Source organism: Aplidium turbinatum, chromosome 5, assembly GCF_918807975.1.
Source record: "Aplidium turbinatum chromosome 5, kaAplTurb1.1, whole genome shotgun sequence".
NCBI lineage: Eukaryota > Metazoa > Chordata > Ascidiacea > Aplousobranchia > Polyclinidae > Aplidium > Aplidium turbinatum.
Window position 1 is genome coordinate 23,127,636 of NC_137476.1, and position 22,242 is coordinate 23,149,877.

General features: G+C 37.4%; 1 protein-coding gene across 2 annotated transcripts in view; it reads left to right on the plus strand.

Annotated features, from left to right (window-relative positions):
* The first annotated feature begins 1,231 nt into the window (after positions 1 to 1,231).
* LOC145770716 (40-kDa huntingtin-associated protein-like) overlaps positions 1,232 to 22,242 on the plus strand; it is a 48,768-nt gene continuing 27,757 nt past the window's right edge. For both annotated transcript variants that reach the window (XR_014289163.1, XM_082582412.1), the window contains exons 1-5: positions 1,232 to 1,353; positions 1,509 to 1,628; positions 13,769 to 13,928; positions 20,311 to 20,379; positions 20,815 to 20,935. Coding sequence is in view for 1 of the 2 variants with exons in the window: in XM_082582412.1 (XP_082438538.1) it covers positions 1,295 to 1,353; positions 1,509 to 1,628; positions 13,769 to 13,928; positions 20,311 to 20,379; positions 20,815 to 20,935 (529 nt within the window). In the remaining variant the exon portion in view is untranslated. The remainder of the gene's footprint in view (positions 1,354 to 1,508; positions 1,629 to 13,768; positions 13,929 to 20,310; positions 20,380 to 20,814; positions 20,936 to 22,242) is intronic.

The window sequence follows — 22,242 nt, forward strand, 5'->3', positions numbered from 1 at the left end:
AAGCAGGAGTTGCCCAATACATAGGGCTAAAGTTTTTTCTTCAAGTTGGTTGCTTTGCATGGCTTTTTATCGCTCACAGTTTTTGAGCTATTGTAATGCTTTCTATCCTAATGCTTTGAGCTGTATGGAGCATGGAAGACTCTTTAAAAAAAAGTTCAAAACAAAAGCATCAAATAAAAAGTGCAAACCACAAGACAAATTATAACCAGAAAAAATTCTTCATTTGTCGATTGTCAGGACAGCTTAAGTTGCTCTTCCCTCTAACTACATTCCCTTGTCATATGTCAATGCCAATACTCTAGGGCAGGGGTTCCCAACCTTTTTACGATCTTGTACCACTTGGACGCTCTGTATTGCCAAGAGTGCCACTTCTTGCGGAACAACTAATTTGATCTAATCATATTTTATTTGGAAGAATTATATCGGCGTACTAAAATAACACTAAAGCACCGTGCAACTAAATTTAATGAGATTTTTGTTCTTGCTTACTGTCCACCCATTGGTCGATGGGCGGTGTAAATTTTTAATCGGCGCATCAAAAGTTATTTCCTGGCGCACCTAGTCGGTTTCGATTTTTTGACTTGATGTTTATCATGACTGAAAATCCCTGCTCGCATTCCCACGTGGAAGGGAAAATCAGTAGCTGTGGAACAGCATGGTAAGCTGGCGTTGCATCTATTTTTAGCTTACAACTAGCATAATTCAACGCTATTTGTAGCTTAAGCTATAAAACAGTAGATGATAACTATCAAGAGCAATCACTTGACATGTAATTAACGCTCATCGTCCCACAGCGTTGTATGGCTTTTCAAAGCAACTGTGTTCCTTGTTGACAATTAACATGACCTGTATTTTGAAGATCGTAATGAAACAAAACAATAAGAATAGGTTTCGGGATTTTTTTTATTTTGTAAACAGAACCAGATTAACATAATATAAAGTTGTGAATCCAGGTTTTTGTGAAAAAAATGGAAGCTACCCACGTACCACCTGAAAAAACCTTTGCGTATCACAGGTGGGGAACCCCTGCTCTAGGGTGACCACCGAGTGGTAGTGTTGAGATTGAGAATAAGCTAGTTGACTTATACATAAGAGAATAAAAATGGCACCGATTTTCAGAGAAAAAGTGGGGGTCAACCTATACTTGAATAGATGGTATGAAGAATAGCTTAATTCTAATTTAAAAAAAGTTGTATCGTTGTAAGTAAGTAGCATTGACACCTTTATTAGTTTTAGGAGGCCATCATTTTCTAACATCTATTTCTATTCAAAATCATATGCTTGTTACATTTCAATGGAACGTGAAGTGGACTTTTTTTCATCCTACAAAGCTGTTTCCAGCAAGTTAAAAAAGTATGCTTTGCATTTTGTAGTAACATTATTTTGATTTTATTGACACAGTGTTGAACTTAAATTGGCTAATTTTCTTTTCAGTTACGAAACAAAATTTTTTTTGCAAGTTGCTGCTGCAAAGTGTAAACCTGCAACATGTTATGTTTGTTTTCCAGACGATTTTTAAAGAAACCTAACTTGGCTGAAGCTCGGGAAGAATTTCATGAGATTGCAAAGTCATTAAATAGTGATGGAAGTTCACACTATGCTGGCTTTTGCTGCTTGGCAATGGCAAGGTACAATAACCTTTTTTTACTTTTTACAAAAACACAAACATAAAATCACAAAGGCTTAGTTTTTATGTTATTTGTGAAAAACTGTATTTTGAGCCAATTTGCGGCCAATTTTCAATTTTTCGATGGATTAAATTCAATTTTAGATGATTTTATTTGGAAACAGTCAATAAACTAACAATTTACGTTTGTTAGTGTATGTTCTGTTTTGAAAGTAGGCTACTGGTCATTGGTCAACATGTTTTTGTTCGAAATGGATCTAAGAGAGAAGATCTGGCTCCTTGATGATTGTGCTGATACGCCTGATCCATTCCTCGGGTCAAAACCTCCAACTGTAAAAGATGTATTTCGCAAATTTAAGAGGACTCATAACGTTCTCCAGGCTGATTCCAATGGAACATCTGCACTCAGGGATGCCTACAAACAAACAGCAGAACAAGTTATTGAATGGTGGGCGAGGACTCATTGCTACAAAAACATTGAAGAACATTATTTCAATGATTAAGAAGCTAAACAATAATTGGAAGACGCTTTATTTTCAAAAAACTTAAGAAAGATACCCTCAAGAAGCTGAACATCTATCATACGATGATCATTGGGCTGGTATTCGACACCTGGTGTAAGCTGGTGTGTGGTGCTGCTTGCAGATGCATCTATGGACTAACGGAGTCACCAAATGAAAGCTGCTTCGTTGCTCTTGCAGCTGCTTGGACGGCAGTTAATACTTCCAACTACTCACTTGCAAGTATCAAAGGGAAATTTCTAACAGGACTTCAAGCCTCAACAGTTGAGTTTTTCGGTGACCTTCTTAAACAGCAGTTTTTTAGGGAGAATTACAAGGAAATGGCTCAACTGTCACTGTTATATCTTAGTGGTACTGTTGAAGATCGGAATGGCCCGTTTCGGTGAGTCCGATTCGGTGAGTCCGATTTGGTGAGTCCGATACCTTAACGGGGGATTTTTTCAATTTTTTTTTTAATTATTGGGTACTGTAGCCTAATTATCATTGTCGTTTTAGGGTTAGGGTTAGGGGTTAGGGCTTAGAGGTTAGGAACTCACCGAATCGGACTCACCGAATCAGACTCACCGAATCAGACTCACCGAATCGGACTCACCGAATCAGACTCACCGAATCAGACTCACCGAATCAGACTCACCGAATCAGACTCACCAAATAGTAGCAGACCCGTTGAAGATGGAGAGAAGGCTATCAACATCTATTTTCTCCAGGGGCACACCATCATGCGAGATGGATAGCTGGAATATCTTACACCCTTAAGATAGCCCTCTTCAAAGAGCAGCTAACTGATGTCTTTGATTTGGATACTCTTGAGATGATAGAATCTTTGGGTGTCTTCCTTGTTTTGTTTTATGTGTGTTATTGGTTCAACTGTCTTAACCCTTTACACGCCAACGTTCCCAAAATGGGAACATGGGGTTGAAGTCGCCCACAGCTTTACACAGACCTCATTTAAAAATGTTCTGTTTTGGATATTGTTGTTGAATGCTTATTGTTTCAGATGCATTTGTTGAAAAAATAATATTTGCAAAATTTTTCCTTTATGAAAGCGATGGATTTAGTCAAAAATCACATTTTTCATCTTTCGAAAAAAAGTGCTTCTCGAAAACACAAATCAAACTTTTTTTCGAAATATTTGCGTTATTTATGTGAGAATATTACTAATAACTTGTTTCCCTTACCATTTGTTTCGTTATGTTTAGCATTTTTCTTCTCATAATTAAATTTATACGATGTTCCCAAAATGGGAACGTTGGCAACATGTGATACACAAATAACGGAGTTTATCTCAAAAAAGTTCTCACTACTTTTACCAAGAGAACATTTTCACAGCTTGATGCTGTCACAGCTTGATGTTTTCACAGCTTCATCTTAAGCAGAAAACACTTCTATGACTTCTATCGAAGGAACGGAAAGAGCTTGCAGATGGCGAAAAAAAGACAAAGCATCACTAAGCGACCCGAAAGAACTGCATCCATCCGATAAGGTTCAAGCTCATGGAGGGAAAAGCATGTTTGAGATATTTTCTCTGTTCTTTACTGATGACATGTTCTCTTTACTCGTAGAGCAAACAAGCTTATATACAAGGAGAGACAAGAATAGGATAAACTTCAAAGTTGATGAGGTTGATATGAGAAAACTTATTGGCTTACTAATTACTGTCAGTGGTTACCACAGTCTTCTATCAGAAAATGACTATTGGTGCACAGCAGATGGCATGGAGGCACCAATATTTTCTAAGACCATAAGCAGAGACCGTTTTTGCAATATAAAAGCGTACTTGCACCTGGCTGGCAATCACAATCTAGTTCAGTCTAAAATGGCCAAGGTACTGCCGCTGTTAGATCTGCTAAGGTCAAATTGTCAACAATTTGGTACATTTCACCACTTAGGCAGTTACTAACCATTGACGAATCGATGGTTCCTTGTCGAGGACTACACAGTGCAAAACAATATATAAAAAGAAAGCCAGTAAAGTTTGGTTACAAGTTACGGATGTTGTGTAGCTCCGATGGTTATCCCTACAACTTCGAAATCTACTGCGGTAAAGACGAAAGAAGAGCTGAACCATTGGGAGCTAACGTAGTTGAGACAATGCTGTCATGTGTTGCCGACAAAGACCAACATATTACTCTCTTTGACAATTTTTTCACAAACCATCAACTACTGTACTTACTGATCTTGCTGGAAAAAGCATCAGAGCATGTGGTACAATTGGAGAGAACAGGACCGGTTCCTGTCCTCTCTCCAGTGAGAGAACCTTACAGAAAAAGCCTAGAGGAGAATTTGATTACTGATCAGACGGCATTGTAATTTGTGCCAGATGGAACGATAATTGTGCTGTCGCTGTTGCAAGCAATTACTGCGGTGTAGCACCAACTCAAACAATTCAATGAAAAGTAAAACATAAGGGAAAATCAGTGACACAACCATTTATGATTGCTATGTACAATCAGGGAATGGGGGGTGTGGATGTATGTGACAGGTTGCTATCTTCTTATCTTCTTACGACTTCGATTGAAAAAATGGTGGTGGAATCTTTTTGCCCACATTGTCAACCTTTCAATTGTAGCTGCCTTCCGTTTTTATAAGCACGTAAATCAATGTTCTGAAAACCATCTTCAGTTCAGGCGCGAGATTGCTCGGTCATTGGAAAAAGTGGAGAAACTAAGCCGTCGACTTAGGGAACCTACTGCACCTCCGTCTGCAACAGTGCGATTCGACTCGTTGAATCATTTTCTTGTATCATCGTCACAAGGAAGATGTGTATTGTACAAAAAAATACAAGGTTGCAATACAGTTACATGGTAGAAAGTACAGTGGTAGAAAGTACATTGTTGTTTGTGGATCTCTTAAACGTGTGTACTTTTGTTTATTGTCTTTTTCAATGCTATTGTATCGAATAAAGTAGGCTACCCAAGCTTATGTCGTATTCAAATACAAAACACGTTACGATATGTTTTGGTACCTTTACATGCCAACGTTCCCATTTTGGGAACATAACAAAAAACAAACAAAAAAATAAAAATTTTAAAAATTTTTCGTAAAATATTCTTAGTTGGACTAAAAACCACAACATACAAAAAAATAACTAACAAATAACGAGAGATAGTCTTCGCCGCCTGTAAAGGGTTAATGCCGCTTCAGCACCTGCTCTAGACTTGGACCTGCTAAAGCTTTTTGAGAGAGCATCCAAAGCAGTTAAGGACACCCAAATGCTTGAGCTTATCAATGCATCCCAACAAAAACTCCAAGCACATTTGTGGTATCTGGGTGAGCGGTTAACTACACTAGCCTTGTTCAGCGACACCACGGGCAGGGCTGCAATTTTTTCTTTCTTGTCGAACGACCAAAGATTTTGCGTTTGTTTGTCGAATAGTGGTATGACGTCACAAGAGTCAGATTATAAGCGTTTGGCCGCGAATTACTGCGTGATAGAGAATTGATAGGCGCATTTTACGAAGCATGCTTTTGCTTACCACTATTAAATTAAACATGTTCAAAATTGAGAATGCTTTGCGACGTTAGGCTACTAAACGCTATTAGCCGGAAGTTTACCTGAATGATAAGTTCCAAAGTGACGTGGCAATGCTTCTCTCGATAGCTCCTTCGAACAGATCCCGCACTTCACTCGCTGTTTGCTGAACCTTAACCGCTTCTCGGTAAGACCGACCGAAGCTTCCGTGTTGTCGGAGGATTCTTTCGTTTTTTAGTCATTATAGGATACTGACTAACTGAAGACTATCCTATCTGTAGTTGGGCAAATCTATGCTGTTCTTACAACTTGCCCATTACCTTGCCTTGTCCACTCCCAGTGACTATCTACTATTCTAGAAGCGAACTCTTATACAGTATATAGCGACCTTTCTTATCTGTGTTTCTGATTCTGAACATCTGGTCGGAAACTAGGCTATTTTCTTGATGTAAAAAACTTGCGTAATAAGTAGGCTTTACTGTGTTCTTTAATTGTGTGCTTCTGCGATTATTTTCTCCTGTATCAATCACCTGCTTTAAGTTATATAACTGAAAGGAAATCTTAAATTTGTTTTCGTCATCATGCACTGGCTACATAAATCCATCATTGTTAAATCTTTTAAAGGATGGCATCTCGCCAGGTGCGAGACAAATTGTCCAGACTTCCCAGCCAGCAAACTTGTTTATACTATAGCGTACGTGAACATCAAGTCTTGTGCAACATCATAACATTTGATGCATTACTTCGTAAATATGTTTTTTCTTTTGTTGGAAGATGCAAAGTATCGTCTAACTCTATAGTTGCCTCCCTGATGAGGTCTGATTGTCATCGTATTTCAAATTACCGTATTCATTATAATAATTCTATGTATGCTGTTATCTAGTTTTGATGACTGCCATGTCATCTGATTGTTTTTATCGTTCTGAATACTTTCAGTTCTTCTAACTTGTAACACTACCGTACCATTGTCTGTAAACTTGTAACATTAGAAAGCAAACTTGTAAGTTAACAGTAGATACCAAAACAAAGCTTCGTTCCTAAACTTTTCATCAAATTTTCCTATAATTCAACTGATGATCCACTGGGATGCACGGTGATATTGTTTACTTTATTTAACAGTAGATAGCCTATGTAGTGAGATTTTGTGCATTTGCAGTTTGTGTAATATTATTTCGTTGTTGTTGTTGTTCGTTCTTTGTGCATTTGCAGTTTGTGTAGTATTTCGTTGTTTTGAATATAGACAGCTTTGTCTGATGCAAATAAATATTATTATACATGTCATGCATTGTGATTCAACGTCTGCAGACGTTGAATCAATGTAAAAACGACGGGTTTTGCTAGCTGGGTTGTGTGCTTTTGTGAATGTGCAAAATCGCCCATTACGTAATCACAGAAACTCTTTTAGTGAAGTCGAGTTGCAACCTTGTTTATCTGTCTACTATTCTTTATTCACATTGCAAAACATTTCTGCAATCTTGGAACAACAAGTGCATAAGTCAGACATAAACACAAACTTGCAAACACGTTGACAACTAAAAGTAGCCTACTTCGGTTATTTTATCTATAAAAGAAACCCCTTATGTCGAATAGCACGAAACGTGTGTGGCGAAATGTTTGATGCCAGCCGTTGGAAATTCGATCAAAGCATTCTCCCGCAGAGTTCAGAATGGCGGCGCGGACGCCTTGGGAGTTTCTCGTGTGAAGCGTCGCTTTTAGACCTTGCTTTGAAGTACCTGGTTACGTAAGTCAGCACTTTTATGATTGCATCACGTGAGGCCCCCCCCCCCCCGATTGTTCCTCGACCTGAGGACGTTTAGTCCTCTCTCAGATTTTTTTCCTTTGTATTTTCCTTTATTTTTTTGTTTTGTGTTTTTTCCGTAAGGCATGGCGTTTGTCGAATAGTGATGACGCGTGTCGAGTGATCTCGTCACCAAAAAAGGCAAAAATCGCAGCCCTGACCACGGGCAAGAAAGACAAGGCTGAGATGGCGAAGGAGCTTGTCCGATATAAAGGGAAGACACCATCAGCCTCACAGGATATGCCAATCACCAAGAATTTCTGTTCAGTACGACTGAAATGCTTTGTGGGTCCTAATTCCTGGAAATTTTTTGGACTTTGTGGTATAAAGCCAACATTCCTCTCTAAACCATATGTCACCATGGTCAGCAGATGAGATGTTCATTAAGCTGTCGGCTCTGGCTAGTTTTATCAAGGTAAATAATGACTCAGCAGAGAGAGCCTTTGGCATGCTAACCGATTATCATCTTGATAGGATCACCAGATCCGAGGAACAATGGCAGCATTTGCTCCAAGTTGTCAAGGGGTAAGACTAAGAACACGTCAGAAGGATTTGCTGAAGAATGGAAGAGGAGAGCGATGTACAAAGATGCAATGAGTTACTCTTAGTTGTTAATCTATACCACGAGACTCAGTAACTTTCAAATTGTGTTTTATTGACTGTTTCCGAATAAAATCATCTAAAACTGAATTTATTTTATCGAAAAATTGAAAATTGTCCGCAAACTTGCTCAAAATACAGTTTTTCGCAAATAACATAAAAAGTAAGCCTCCTAGAGCTTAGAGTTGTTATACAAGCCAATACAAAAAAAAAAAAAAAGTTGGCAATTGTGAATGTTTTAAGCCTATAACCAAGTCTCTAGGTCATTCCTAAGCTAAAGTATGAATATTTAGAAAGCAAGAAAATAAATCAATAGCTTTTTTTCCTTGGTCTGAACCTTAAAACATTTGACCAGGCTAACACTCACAATAGTATTTCAATAAGATTTAATTTATGTTATGGAACCGGTTTTCTTCCATTAGGAATCGTCAGCATAACTGAGTCGAAATAAAAATTAGCCTACATCAATAGATGTCAGCACAACTGAGTCGAAATAAGAATTAGCCTACAATATCAATAGATGTCAGCACAACTGGACCAAAAACAAACGAAAAATTACAAATTAATTAAATAAATAAAAATGTTCATGACCTCCAATCCTGCATTTTCATTTCTTTATTTCTGTAAAACATTTGACCATTTGATTTAGAAAGCAATACGGTACTTCCTGCGCGTACCCGGAAATTATAAATGTGGGGTGAAGGCATAGGCGCCTAACTATTTTTTTAGCCGTGGGGGCAAAAGCGTGTTTCATCAGCAGCAACGTAAATTCAGCAAAATGTCACGCAGATAGATGACGTAATTATGTCGTCACACTAGGATTGCTTTTATTGCCACACTCGGAGTTATCGCTACGTTCGACCTACCATTAATTATTATAAACAAAACTCGACCAAAACACATGCTATGCGTCTGCGTTGGCTAGCGGTTGATGGACTGCGACTCTTTAAGCTAAGCACGACATAAAGTTTAGCAACGAACTAGATTTATTAGCATGAAACAAGAGACGAAAAGGTTTACTAAAAGGTATATATACTGCAAATGGAATGACAATGTTTTGAAAATGAAATGCACATACTGGAATCATACGCTTGATAATATACCTGTTGAAAGTAAAATCATTCATGTTCACATCAATTCAACTGTACGTCACTTTGAATAAATTTAAAAGTTGCTGACATCCGTAAACAGCCCTTGAAAAATAGTTACGGAGAGACGTTTGATTAAGTTTTCGACTTGACATTGCTCCGTTTTCACTACAATATCGCAACTTATGGCTGACCTGCTTTCAAGTTTCAATTCGCTGTAATACGCCCGTTTTCGTGTTGCAGATGAAACAAAAGATGCGCATGTTTCCCCGCCTTTGATCGGGTCTCTATGGCAATGGTCGTGTGTGCACCATGCAGTTTGCGCGAGTCCGTTGTTGTGTTGATTATGTCGGGAGTTATTCCATTCCAGGACTGCTTTCCATTCAGTGGCACCTAGTGAATGGGGCCTGGCTCCAACGGCTTAGGCGCCTGGCTCCAACGGCTTAGGCGCCTATGGGTGAAGGACCCTTTAGGGTAGGCCAATCGGCCCAAAATTTTGTGGGTGTTCTAGTTGGATCCTATCGCAACTTTTGGCAAGGGATTGAAAAAATTGGTGATGGTGGTGTAAATTTGCAACTCCCTAGTGCAGTGGTTCCCAACCGGGGGGGGGGGGGGGAATTCCCCACTAGGGGAGAATTTTGCAATTTTCAGGGGGAAATTTGGTTTTATGATTGTAAACCTTTTTAAGCCTAGTAAGTTGGCATAGACTAAAGCGTTAAAGAGAAAATTATTATTAGATTAACTCCCGATCATTTAAGCAACTGCTGTGCACTGTCCGCCCTGTTACTGTCCGCCTCATTAGCTCAGTAGTTACGCGCGCGGCTCAAGATCACGCAGCGCAAGTTCGACTCTGGGGGTGTGCGTTTAAGCAACGCATTCCAGGACTGCTTTCCATTCAGAGGCACCTAGTGAATGGAATAATTCCCCAGCAACAAGACTTCAACAATCGAAAAACTTCACTCTGCCAATCTCAGTAACTAGTCCTGTGTCAAGAGTCTCTACAAGATGCGAAACTACCAGCAATAACCAATCAAGGCTTTGTCAGTTCGAGGGTAAAGATTCAAAATCAATCACTGACATGGATGCAGACTATCACGTAGGCCTACTTCTTTTTCACACAAATACTCGATGGCTTTCGAGAAGAAATATAACCAAGCGAGTGTTGGAGCTCAGAAACGAGCTTAAATTATTTTTTGACCGTTAGAGAAAATTGAAATTTGTTTCATTGCTGAATGATGACAGATGGAATAGATTCCTTGCTGATTTGGTTGATCTGTTCGGTCCTTTGAATAAACTAAACCTGAAAATGCAAGAGAAAAATACCAATATAGCCTACGGTATACATCGCCTTCTCCATTTTTTATATTGGTATCAATATTCCTGGTAATCGCCATTTCCATGTCAAGCAGATTGCGCATCAACATGAGTTATCTGTATCCATACACGCCGACTTCCGGGGGGGCCAGGGGGCGGCGCCCCCCGTAAATTTATGGTTGAGGGGCAACAAAAATGGTCATTACAAGTGGTGTTTCAAAGATAAAACACTTCACGAAAGAGATTTAGATCGTTTAAACCAGTGATTCCCAACCGCGGCTCTTACAGCCGCATGCGGCTCCAAGCTAGCCTTCTTGCGGCTCTCATTGACCCCTGAAAATCCCACAAAAAATATAAAAAATCTATTTATTATAATTAGGGCGATTATTTTTTGACTTGTCAAAATTGTTTACGAAGTCAAAATTGTTTACCAACTGCATTGTCGCTAAGTGAAATAATTAGGTTGATATGGTGTGATGCTCAACACACCTCAAAACGTGTAAAATTTCTGGTAGGTCCTATAAAACAGACTGAGAAAAGCAGTAAGTCATTGCCGCTATAAAACTATAAAGCAGGAGAATCGGATCTTTCAAAGCGCTTGGGAAGAAAAGTATTTTCAAATTGAGGTAGACAACAAAGCGCATTGCATCCTCTGCAATTGCGCCTCGCTGTGACAAACTTGTTAAAGCTCAAAGCCAATACCAAGTTGGACATTGAATTGATTTGTGTTATTTTTCTTGTTAGTGTTGCTATTCGTTGGTAGGCTACATGCTTTCATGCTTTAAAATTTTCGTTATAGTTACTTGAGTGTTTTCATGCGGCTCCATACGTACTCTGAAGTTTGAAATTCGGTCCCGACACCAAAAAAGGTTGGGAACCACTGATTTAAACGGAATTAAAGAATGCCGAAAGCGAAATATAGCCTACGTTGCTCTTGCCCGGAAAACAGCAGCTGATCGCATGGCTTTCTCATACGGTATAATATCGAAATTGCAAAGTAGATCGTAGAGTAACTTACTCTGCTGGAATAGTCACGTGATAACCATTCACGCAATATTAAGTAAACCAGCTAAATTAGACGCGCTATTTTCAACGAGGTTTTTCCGTTGTGAGACCAATTATGATTCAACAGAACGCATTGTTTTGTTTGCAAGGTATGAGAATTAAATTGAAAACCGATAAAAGAAAAGGTGTTTAATGGTCTTGGTCGCAGATATTGCCTGCATTATTATTATTATTATTTTGTTTAAAAACGTCTCTTACCGCTATTATTACCTAGCTAACCTGACAGCATTGTTTTATGCGGCCGCTAAGGTTTGACATCGACTTCAACGATCATTAGGGTGGATAAAAAAAAAACGAATTTTTAAGTTCAGCTTAGTGCATCTGCTAAAAGTTGCAGTTTGGGCTATCTTTTACATTGGTATTTGAAAAAACATTTTTTGACCCCGTTTGACACCTATCCAAGAGCTCTCTAGTGGCCGCCAAACCAAAATTGCTTAAATTGGCTATAATTTTTTTTCTAGTGGGTGCAGGCTAGTGGTTTTGGTGTCTATCCCCACTAAATCAAGTCTTGGAAAGTCATTTCTGTAATCTAAAATCATCTATGGACTAGCAAGGACATCAGAGCCCTTTTTCAGCAATAATGCTTAAAAAAGTTGGAAATTTATTGTTTTTTTAGAAAAAGGGCAAGGTTTGGGGTCTTTTAAAAGGGTTTATTCAGGAATATATTTTGGTTAGATTTCAAATTTGGCAATGTTTTCTATCCACCTGATGTAGAATAGTTTTTAAGAGTTTTAAGATTTTTGATTGGACTACTTGATCTCATTATCAATGATTACGTTTCCAGTATCGCCCTATGTTGCATATATGCGACAGAGATTTCTGGAAAGTACACAACTTTGGGAGAGTAGAATGAATATTTGTGAAGAAAATGAAACTAAAAATAGTTTCAAGTAACCTTTTATAGTTCAATGTTGCCAATTTTATGTTGGTTGTACACTTTGTACAGTGTACAGTACAGTACACTGTACTGTGGAAACCGCCTAAGTCGACAGCGGCTAACTCAACGTTCCGCATAATGCAATGCTTTTTCCCTAGTCCCGGCAATACGCCATTTGTTTCATGCAAAGCTAGTGCTGGCTAATTCGACACTGGATATCTAGATGTTCTCTCTAAGTCAACACCTTTTTCACAGTCTTCACAATAGGACTTTCATGTAAGTTGACGATTTTTATGTGTCAAACTGAATGTTATGCTTGGGTTGCGGATTTTCGACTTCCAACTGAGTATCATCTTGTGAATAGATTTGCAGCCAAGCACCACGTTTCACAGTTTGACTCTTTTTGTTAAACTTTTCCAAGCTGTACCATTGCAAGTTTCAATTTTTTTATTTGTAAAAAAACAGTTTACGTTTATTGAACAAATACGGTTGGTACGAGTTACTATTTTGGAAAATGTCAGAAAGATTTATCAAACTAAAATGCTTAACTTTGCAAGAAAAGTACGATGTTGTTGGAAGACATAGAAATGGAGAAATAAAGTACAAGACAATTCTCACACTTATCATAATAATGTCTGGTGTCTTACTTAGGTGGAAAATTTATGTTTTACTTGGGTGGAAAATTCATGTTTTGCCTAACTCGGCGTTCCACCCAACTCAACGGCTATGTTTTACTTAACTCAACAGCTTTTTCGATTCCCCTTTATGTGTCAAGTTAGCCGGTTTCTACTGTACCAAGTTACACCTTTTTGAAAAAATCCTAAAATGTGAATTCTTTGTTAGGCGTTAAGATTGACTAATGTTGCAGGTAACATGTGCAGCTTATTCGTGCACTACTGCAGTACCACAATGATACAAAAAAATATATATTTAAGGTTATGAACCCGAGTACAGGCACACATTCAGCTTGCACACACACCTCTGGCACCAGGTCGGAGTCGCTACTACCTCCGGCCCTGAGGCAGAATTGAAAAAAATGGCTGGAGTTTGGCCAGAGATCTTGCCACCAGTAGTACAATCTTTTAAAATTTCTGTAAGTGGACAAAAACATGGCCATACCCTACTATCAGTGATGTCAAGAACTGTTGCATTATTATTATTGCCTAGGACCTAGGTGTAATGATAGTTTATAATCATGAATATGTAATTAAATGTTGGTAAGTGTGTTTTATTTTTGCTATCACAAAACAGTTAAAACGATCATGATCAAGTTGGTTCAGACTCAGAGTAGTATTGGTTAGTGTCTTTAGATTCGAAGCATATTTTTACTTTTTTAAAGTTAACTAATCAAAGTAACCTGCTTTAACAATTGTGTTCAATTATTAAATATGGTAAGCAATTTGCAGGTGTGAGTTAAATATGTCAAATCTGGCTGGTGAAGTTCAATCTCTCATTGACGCTGCCAGGCATTTTTTACATGCTGATGAACTTCTTCAAACATTGAGGTGTCCAAACTGCAGCGAACATCTCACATCAGCCAAAAATTGCTTTGAATTTGCCATAAAAGTGAGTTGGTTTTTTTGACGTTTTGTAGCATAAATTGCTGGATAAGAATACTTGATGCTGTTGCATTTTTTGAAAATAGCTTGCTAAAGGAGTTTTTGTTGAAAAGGCTGCTTTGGGAATGTTTTGGTTGATGGCCGATTTCCAATAAATATATTTTGTTACAGTTACATTATTTTTTTGCTGTACAGTGTACATATATAGGTGTCAATTACGCAAGGCAGGGATGGCACCCCTTTGAGTCTGAGATAGAGGAGGCAAGATAGGTCTGGCTCGCTCGGCATTCTGTTAATATTATTTAAAAAATCATGAACACCTTTGACAGAAAACTTCTGGTTTAACATTGTTTACGCAAAGGCACATTGCACAAGCTACTTTTTTTGTTCAAATTAATACACGAGTTTATTTTCACAATTTAAGAGAACAAATGCAACTTTGTGTCGGAATGGCCCGTTTCGGAGAGTCTGATTCGGAGAGTCTGATTCGGAGAAATCCCGATTGAGAGACAGCTTTTTTCGGAGAAAGCTCTTTTTGGAGATTTTTTTGAAAATTCAATGACACCTTCTGTAAATCCAACGATGCCTTCTGTTTCTAAACAATTCACATTCTAAACTGCCACTTAGGTTTTAACTTAGTCGATTATGTCAAACGCTATTTTGCAAAGTCTGTCTTTTTTCGTTGACACTTTTTTGCTGAGACTTTATCTCATTAACCTCTATGGCAGCGGTTCTCAACCAGTGGGCCATGGCTCCCTAGTGGGCCATAGAGGTATTTTGAGGTGGGCCACAGACTTATTTAAAAAACTGAGAGATTTATTGAAACATTTTGTTTCATTTTTGACAGTATGTATAGTTAATTTTACACTTGTGTGTTTGTTTAGTAACAATGAATGATGTTGCTGCTTTCAACTACAAAGTGGCAATCATTATTTTTTTTATTGCAACACAAAGTTTTATATCAACTCAGTTTTTACAACACGTTTTGATGTAATAAACTAGTTTGTGATTACAATTAAGCCATCTTTAAAAGCGGCAGCCTACTTGAATTTTTGCAGATCCGCTTTTTAGTACGTGCAGCATTTTATTTTGTGGATTATTTTAGGGAGGAATTGACAATATTTGAGGCTTCAAGTTTGATAAAAATTACATTCAGTATGGATTTACTTCAATTTTTGATAACAGAGAAGAAAAAGGACAATGTGTATTAGGGTAAGGTGGGGTAATTTGGATAGGATTTTACTGTATTAAAAGTTTTGTACTTCAGTATTATTTGAAAAAAAGCTAGAGTTTAAGTTTATTTCGTTATTTTATACATTCTAACTGTTCTAATTATCATGCTACATTTTTTTTTCTGAAAAAATAATTTTTGACTAGGTTTTCATCAATTTTTTAAAAACAAGTTTGTATATCCATTTTACCCCATGGCTGGGGTAAAACGGATAGCAGCAAATAAAAGCCACATTGTGTTGCTCCTCATTCCCTCAAGCCTGCAACATAGTGGGGTATTGTGGATAGAAAGGTGTGTTTTAAAAAAAAGAAGTATTACTTTACTTCTAGGTACCGGTAGTGGTTTATATGTCCAACACAACAAACCGAACATATTTACACATTACGGTGACAAGTCTGAATGAAAAAAGAAAATCATCAATACAAATACAGGTTAATTTGGCAGTTCAATTTCGTGAAGAACAAAGTTCATGAAATTTCAGTTGTCCCCGGCGAAGCATTTCTGGTTGGTTTAATTTAGTGCAGATGACATCCTTGCTAAACCGTGCATTATCCTCATTTTGTGGGTATGTATATCATCATCATCATAATCCATCGTCGGTTTGTTCCCCACTAGTGGGGGTGGCCGATTGTTTCCACGCAGCAATTGTTTTTATCCCTCTTCTCCATTTCACCCTGTCCCTTGCATCTTCCTCCTTCAGTCCGACTTTTTTAAATTCATCCTTCACTTGTTGTTTCCACGTTCTTCTTGGACGACCGCGTTTCCTCTTCCCATCCACCTTTAGATCTCGGAATGGCCCGTTTCGGTGAGTCCGATTCGGTGAGTCTGATTCGGTGAGTCCGATTCGGTGAGCCCGATCCCTTAACGGGGGATTTTTTCAACTTTTTTTTTTTAATTATCGGGTACCGTAGCCTAATTATCATTGCCGTTTTAGGGTTAGGGGTTTGGGGTTAGGGTTAGAGGTTAGGAACTCACCGAATCAGACTCACCGAATCGGACTCACCGAATAGTAGCAGACCCTTTAGATCTAGTGCCTTTCTAAGAAAACTTCCTTCCTCCCTCCTTATCACATGTCCATACCATCTTACTCCATTTGCCCTTGCCATTTGGTCTATGGTCTCTCTCATCTCTAGCATATCCAACAATTCTTCAGTCCATTTTTCCCTTCTCGTTTTCACCCCACACATTGCTCTCACCATTGACCTTTCCGTTCTTCTCAGGATTGCCAGTTCACTCTCTCTCAATACCCATGTCTCGCTACCATATAGCATTGCAGGCCGCACACAGCTCCGATATACTTTTCCTTTCATCCTTAGTGAAAATTTTCTGCCATACAACATTTCCCCACATTCCCTGAACTTTGCCCAGCCCAATATATTTGCCCAGCCCAGCCCAATATATGCCATGCAAATTATTACATGTATATTACATATACATATTACATGTATAAATGCAAATTACAACTTATCCAATAAACATCAATAAATGAATGGTAGAAAAACAGTATATACAAATGATTCATGACACAAATAACTGTAAACACTATTATGGCTTCCTACAATGCACTATAAGTACATATCCATTTTACCCCGCATCAAAAATTCCATGTATCCAAATTACCCCATATTTCATTTTCTTCAATAACTTTAAAATAATTTGTTTAAAGTATTTTTACTCTTCTGATATCTCAAAGTATTGTTTCAAGATATACTCGTGCAAAAAAACACACCTTTTACTCCATTTATAAAAAATATATGGCAAAGTTTGTTTTGTAGTAAGAATTACGCAGTTTTTAATATATTAGCGAATATGTACATAAAACAAGAAAAATTTGAAGTAGGGAGTTGAAAAGTTCCTGATAGTTAGTCAATAATATAACCCATTAGTGGTCTTAATATTATTTTATATTATTGCAATGCATAACAAAAAAGTTATATGCTTTAATGGTTGGTGAATCCAAATTACCCCTCTTATCCAAATTACCCCACCTTACCCTATGTTATAAAGTTCTCAGTCATCATTCATTGAGGCCATCAAAAGTATAATTTCACCTGGAAAATTTTCATCTAAATTACAAGGATAAAGACGAAAAGAAGATAGTGTGAAGCGTCAGCGCTTCGATTCTACAGGGGGATTCCAGCAACATTCCAACTTGAAGTGGAAGGTAGTATGTGTTGTGCGCTATCTTCAACCCTTCCAAAAATTGACGTGTTGGTGAATAATGTTCAGGAGCAAGCATTTCACTATTGGTCAGTTGAATAAATAATCTGTTTTGATATATGTTCTGCTGCTTTTTGTTTATAAACCTATTTTGTAGTTTTTACTTACATAAAAACTTAATGGGCCATAGAACTTTTATGCAGAGAAAAATGGGCCACGAAAGAAAAAAGGTTGAGAACCACTGCTCTATGGTTAATCATAAAATGCTGTTAGAGCAAATCGGTTTTGCAATTGATCGGTGAAATGACCATTGCATTACAAGCGCGCCGCGCCAGTCAGCAAAACAGTTTTTTTACATTGAATCAACGTGTTCAGACGTGAAATCAATGCAAAGAAAAACGATAGGCTAACTGAGTGATTCAACGTATTCAGACATTGAATCAATGTAAATACGAACTGTTACGCTAATTGGGTTCTTTGAACAAATCTAATGGTTTTGTAAATGTTTTTCTCAGTTACAATCTATACCTAGTCGGCAAAAGTTCCCTTTTGTACACGATTTCAACGTCTGGCGACGTTGAAACGATGTAAAAATGACAATTTTGCTGGTTGGGAGCTAGGCTACCATACCGAAGTTGAACTTGACCAATTAGGCAGTTGCAAACATATTCCTTTCGATGAAAGCTATAGGCTACCACGTTTGGTTTGCCTTTACATTACATTCAAAAGTTTTGTTGACATCCAAAATTCTTTGACTGTTTTGAGTTAAAGCATCTTTTTTTGAAAAAGGTTGTTTTGAGGTAAAAGAAATATGTTGAACAGTCTGTTCTAAATACTAACTTACAGGCTGAAGGCACTCAAAAGTAAACATTGGATGAGATATATTTGAAATATCATATGAAATCAACAAAAATGGGAATTCTTTGAATTGGGCTCTCCGAATCGGATTCTCCAAATAGACAGACCCACTTTGTGTGGAGAGAGATATTATTAGCTTTTCAAATACCATTCGAGAAAAAATGAAACACATGCATAATTGCATAAAATTGCACAAAAGTACACAAATGCACAAAGTTTGGACAAAACAAAGTCCTTGCTTCTTATAGTTTCTTTAAGTTTACTCTATGATTCAGTTCCTCAATGAGCCAATTGAATTAATGTGACTGATTTGTTTGTTTGAGGAAGACAATATATCATTTGGTCGACAGGAAGTTAGGTGGACAGAGATTTGGTCGACTGGACATTTGGTCGAGAGAACGATCCATTTTAGGGTTAGGGTTAGAGCTCGACCGATATCACTTTTTCAGGCCGATACCGATATTTATGAAATTTTTAGGCCGATATATCTACTACGAAATATATCAGCTACGAAAAAATTTGTTACCAATAAAGTTATTAAGCAACAAACCAGTCCAAGAAAGTTTATGCATTAGTTGCTGTAATGGAAAAATCATTCTTAACACGAATCACAAAAAAACACCAAACAAAAAAGAAACAACCCAGGCCTCGAAATTCGTTTTTCCTGACGGCGGACAATTGTGTCCGGTCTGAATTCTTCGTCATTTAAGAGCTATGGCTACGGTTTGGAAGGCGTTTCAAAATTTCAGCAAAGGCTTTCATCAGACCAACGAAGTGCGTTTGGAGAGTCAAAGTGCCGTGTAGCTGCAATACGCCGCCGCATAACTGATTAACTTCCTCCGAACGAGGATGTGTGGCTTTTTGCTTCACAATGCTCTGGGCACGAGTCGGAAAATTTTTACAATGACGCTACTATTTTCTTCTGTGCAAAGTTTCACTAGGCTTTTGTTTGGGGGTATATTTTTGCAACTTCTACAATGATGCTACTATTTTCTTCCGTGCAAAGTTTCACTAGGCTTTTTCTTTGGTTTTATTTTTGCATATCATGTGAGCAAATGTTAATTTTCCTTGAGCTTTTCTTTCTTACTGTAATACCAAAACTTGACAAATTTTGCTGCATCTTGCTGTGATATCCTACTCGTATGATCTAATTTTGTAACGAATCTTGCCTTATCAATATCACTCGGAGATCAAAGCCAGACATTGTGATGTAAGACTTGAAATAAGTTGCGCGTGGTTAGTGTAGAAGTACACTGGTACTCCCATCGATTTTTAGCGAAAAATTTACCTTTGTTACACTGATTCAATGTCATCAATCGTTGAAGCAACGTAAAACTCGAAAGTTTTCCTGCTTGAATGGAAGCTAAGGGGTACAGTATTAACATTTTCTAGATGCGCGCACTAGAATGGGCGGGAAATCATATTCTCGCAATAAATGTTCGTGCTATGCAAGCACGTTTGAGCAACTTGTGTTTCTTCTAAAAAGGGCATGTATGGCTGGTTCTGAGTTTGTTTTTGCTGGCCGATGTTTATCGGCGAAAAATAGCCGATACAATATATCGGCTACACCTACACCTGATATCGGCCGATATATATCGGCTGACCGATATATCGGTCGAGCTCTAGTTAGGGCTAACTTACTTAACCCTAACTCTAACCTAACCCTAACCCAAATGTCCTGTCGACCAAATGTCTTGTTGACCAAATGTTTTGTCGACGAAATGTCTGTCGACCAAATTACTGTTGGGCGATATGGAAAAAAAACAAAACGATACGATGTTTGAAAAAATACTCAATATTTTGAATTTTTGATACTTTTCGATATTTTTGTTCTAATTAAGAAAAGAGTTTCTCAGTCTTCAAAATTAGTGTCTGCGATTGCCGACACAGATGCATAAATGACGCATTAGTGTCAGCAATAAAAATGTCGAGGCCACACAAGCGTTTGTAAGGTTAGGGTTAGACAATCCTCCCTGTCGTTATGCCACAGCCATAGATTTGCTCCTTAGTCAACACCCTGATGGAGCTCTGCGAAAGAGGCGTGTGAAATCTATAGGAACTGTATTAATAAAGTTCCTGGTTTTTATCCTAAATCCTAATCCAATTTTTAAATGTATTTAATTACTCACATTTATTTCAGAATTATATATCAAATGACTTTCCAGCAATGGCAGCGTCTTTGTGTGGAGAAATGGGACGCTATCTGGAGGTAGATCTTGTTACTTCAATGTTATTGTTACAAATCCAGGCCAGCCAGTTGCTTGTCTGCTGCATTTCTAGCAGTGGTGTTGCCTATGAATCAAAGCTTGTGGTTAAGTTTGATTTCCAGAAGGTTTGCTGGGAATGTTCTCTTGATTTGTTCATTGATCATCGTATTAAGACTTTGATAATTTTTTAAAATGGCATATGGATTTATCATTTTTCATTCTACAACTTCAGAGATTTCTGGGATCAGCTGACTTGGTCTATGACAAAATGCACTTCTCACATATTAACTTACCAGGTTGATTTTATTGTTGGTCTTTGATTAAGGCTACATTTCTTTCTTGATTTTTGTCAGCATGTTGCATTTCTGGTTACTAAATCTGCTCTTGTAGCAATCTTCTCCAGCTTCTAATCTTCAATGTTACTTTATAATTATTAGACTACCAAGCAGTACAATGAAGCATTGACTTACCATCAGCGTAGTGTGGAGCTTTATTTTCAGCACCCACTTCTTTCAATGAAAGCACAAGAGCGACTAATGTACCTAAGCATATTGACTGGTAGGTAGACAGTTTTAACGTTTAATTCATCAAACCTGCTTTGAAGCCATTGTGTATCATATTTCTGTGTGGTCATGAGATTACACAAGACAATAATTTTGTGCTTATCTGTCATATTCAGTGTTTTTGTATGTTATTGGGTTTGCTGATGCCGAATTTGGTGCTGGTTTTTCTCTAGTGTTAATGGTTTGGAAGATATGTGCGAAAAACGTTTTCACTGGTATTTGAAAATTTGTGTAGATACTGTATTGTGCATTAATTGAGATTATTATAACTTTATTTAATATGCTGTTCAATACCAAACCAAACTTTATTTAATATGCTGTTCAATTCAACCTGCTTAAATAATTTATTATTCCTTTTCATTGATGTGAAAAGCTACAAACTTGCAACGCGAAAATTTTAAACACGTGATAGGTTAAATTTTTGGTTGTTTAGCCTAGGGATATCTAAAGAAGGGGACATGAAAGCTTTTATTACGTCTGACAATAAGCTTCTGTTTTTCGTAAATAATCTCTGTTTATCGTAAAATGACAATTGGCACCAATAGTAGTTAAGTGGTTTCATAAATCTGGTTATGTATGATAATTGATAACCTGCATGGCGCTATTAGCATCAGCCCTGGATATTCAACTCATGCTAATGGTTGCTTGTTAATTAAACTATCTGTATATTCATACTTGCTTTACATCTAGCCTAGTAGCTTACTGCCAAGGCTTTGTTAAGAAAAACAGCTTACTGGTAACTTTTCAACTGTCTTTCCAAACAAGTATTCTTTAAACATGCTCTACCTAACATTTGCTATCTGGGTCATTCCATGCCAAATGAGCAAATTTTTTGGAAAAATTACACCAAATGTCATAGATTTTATTGAAATTTGGCATACTTGTAGATGTCAAAGAAATATGAAAATGCAAAAAAAATTGAAATTTTTTAAATATTAGTAGAGTTATGGTCATTAGAAAAATCGCCATTTTTGCCTGTTTTGCTTCAGTAATTTTGCCCAATTTCTTGTCATATTTCATATTGTCATAGTGATGTCATAGACAAAAATCTTGAACAATGAATGTAAAAAAGTACACAATTTGCAAGTCAGAAAATTTAGCTTTTATCATAGTAGTTATCAAAATCAATTTATATTTTTTATTTGACATGAAAGAGTATTGGTATAGGTATAAGTATAAAACATGTGAAATTTCAGTTCTTAAATTTTATACCCATTTTTTATAGGCCCTCAAAGTTTGGCTACGAAAAATGCATGTAACAAATTGAAACCTTTATAAACATATCAAGCATTTTTCTGGTGA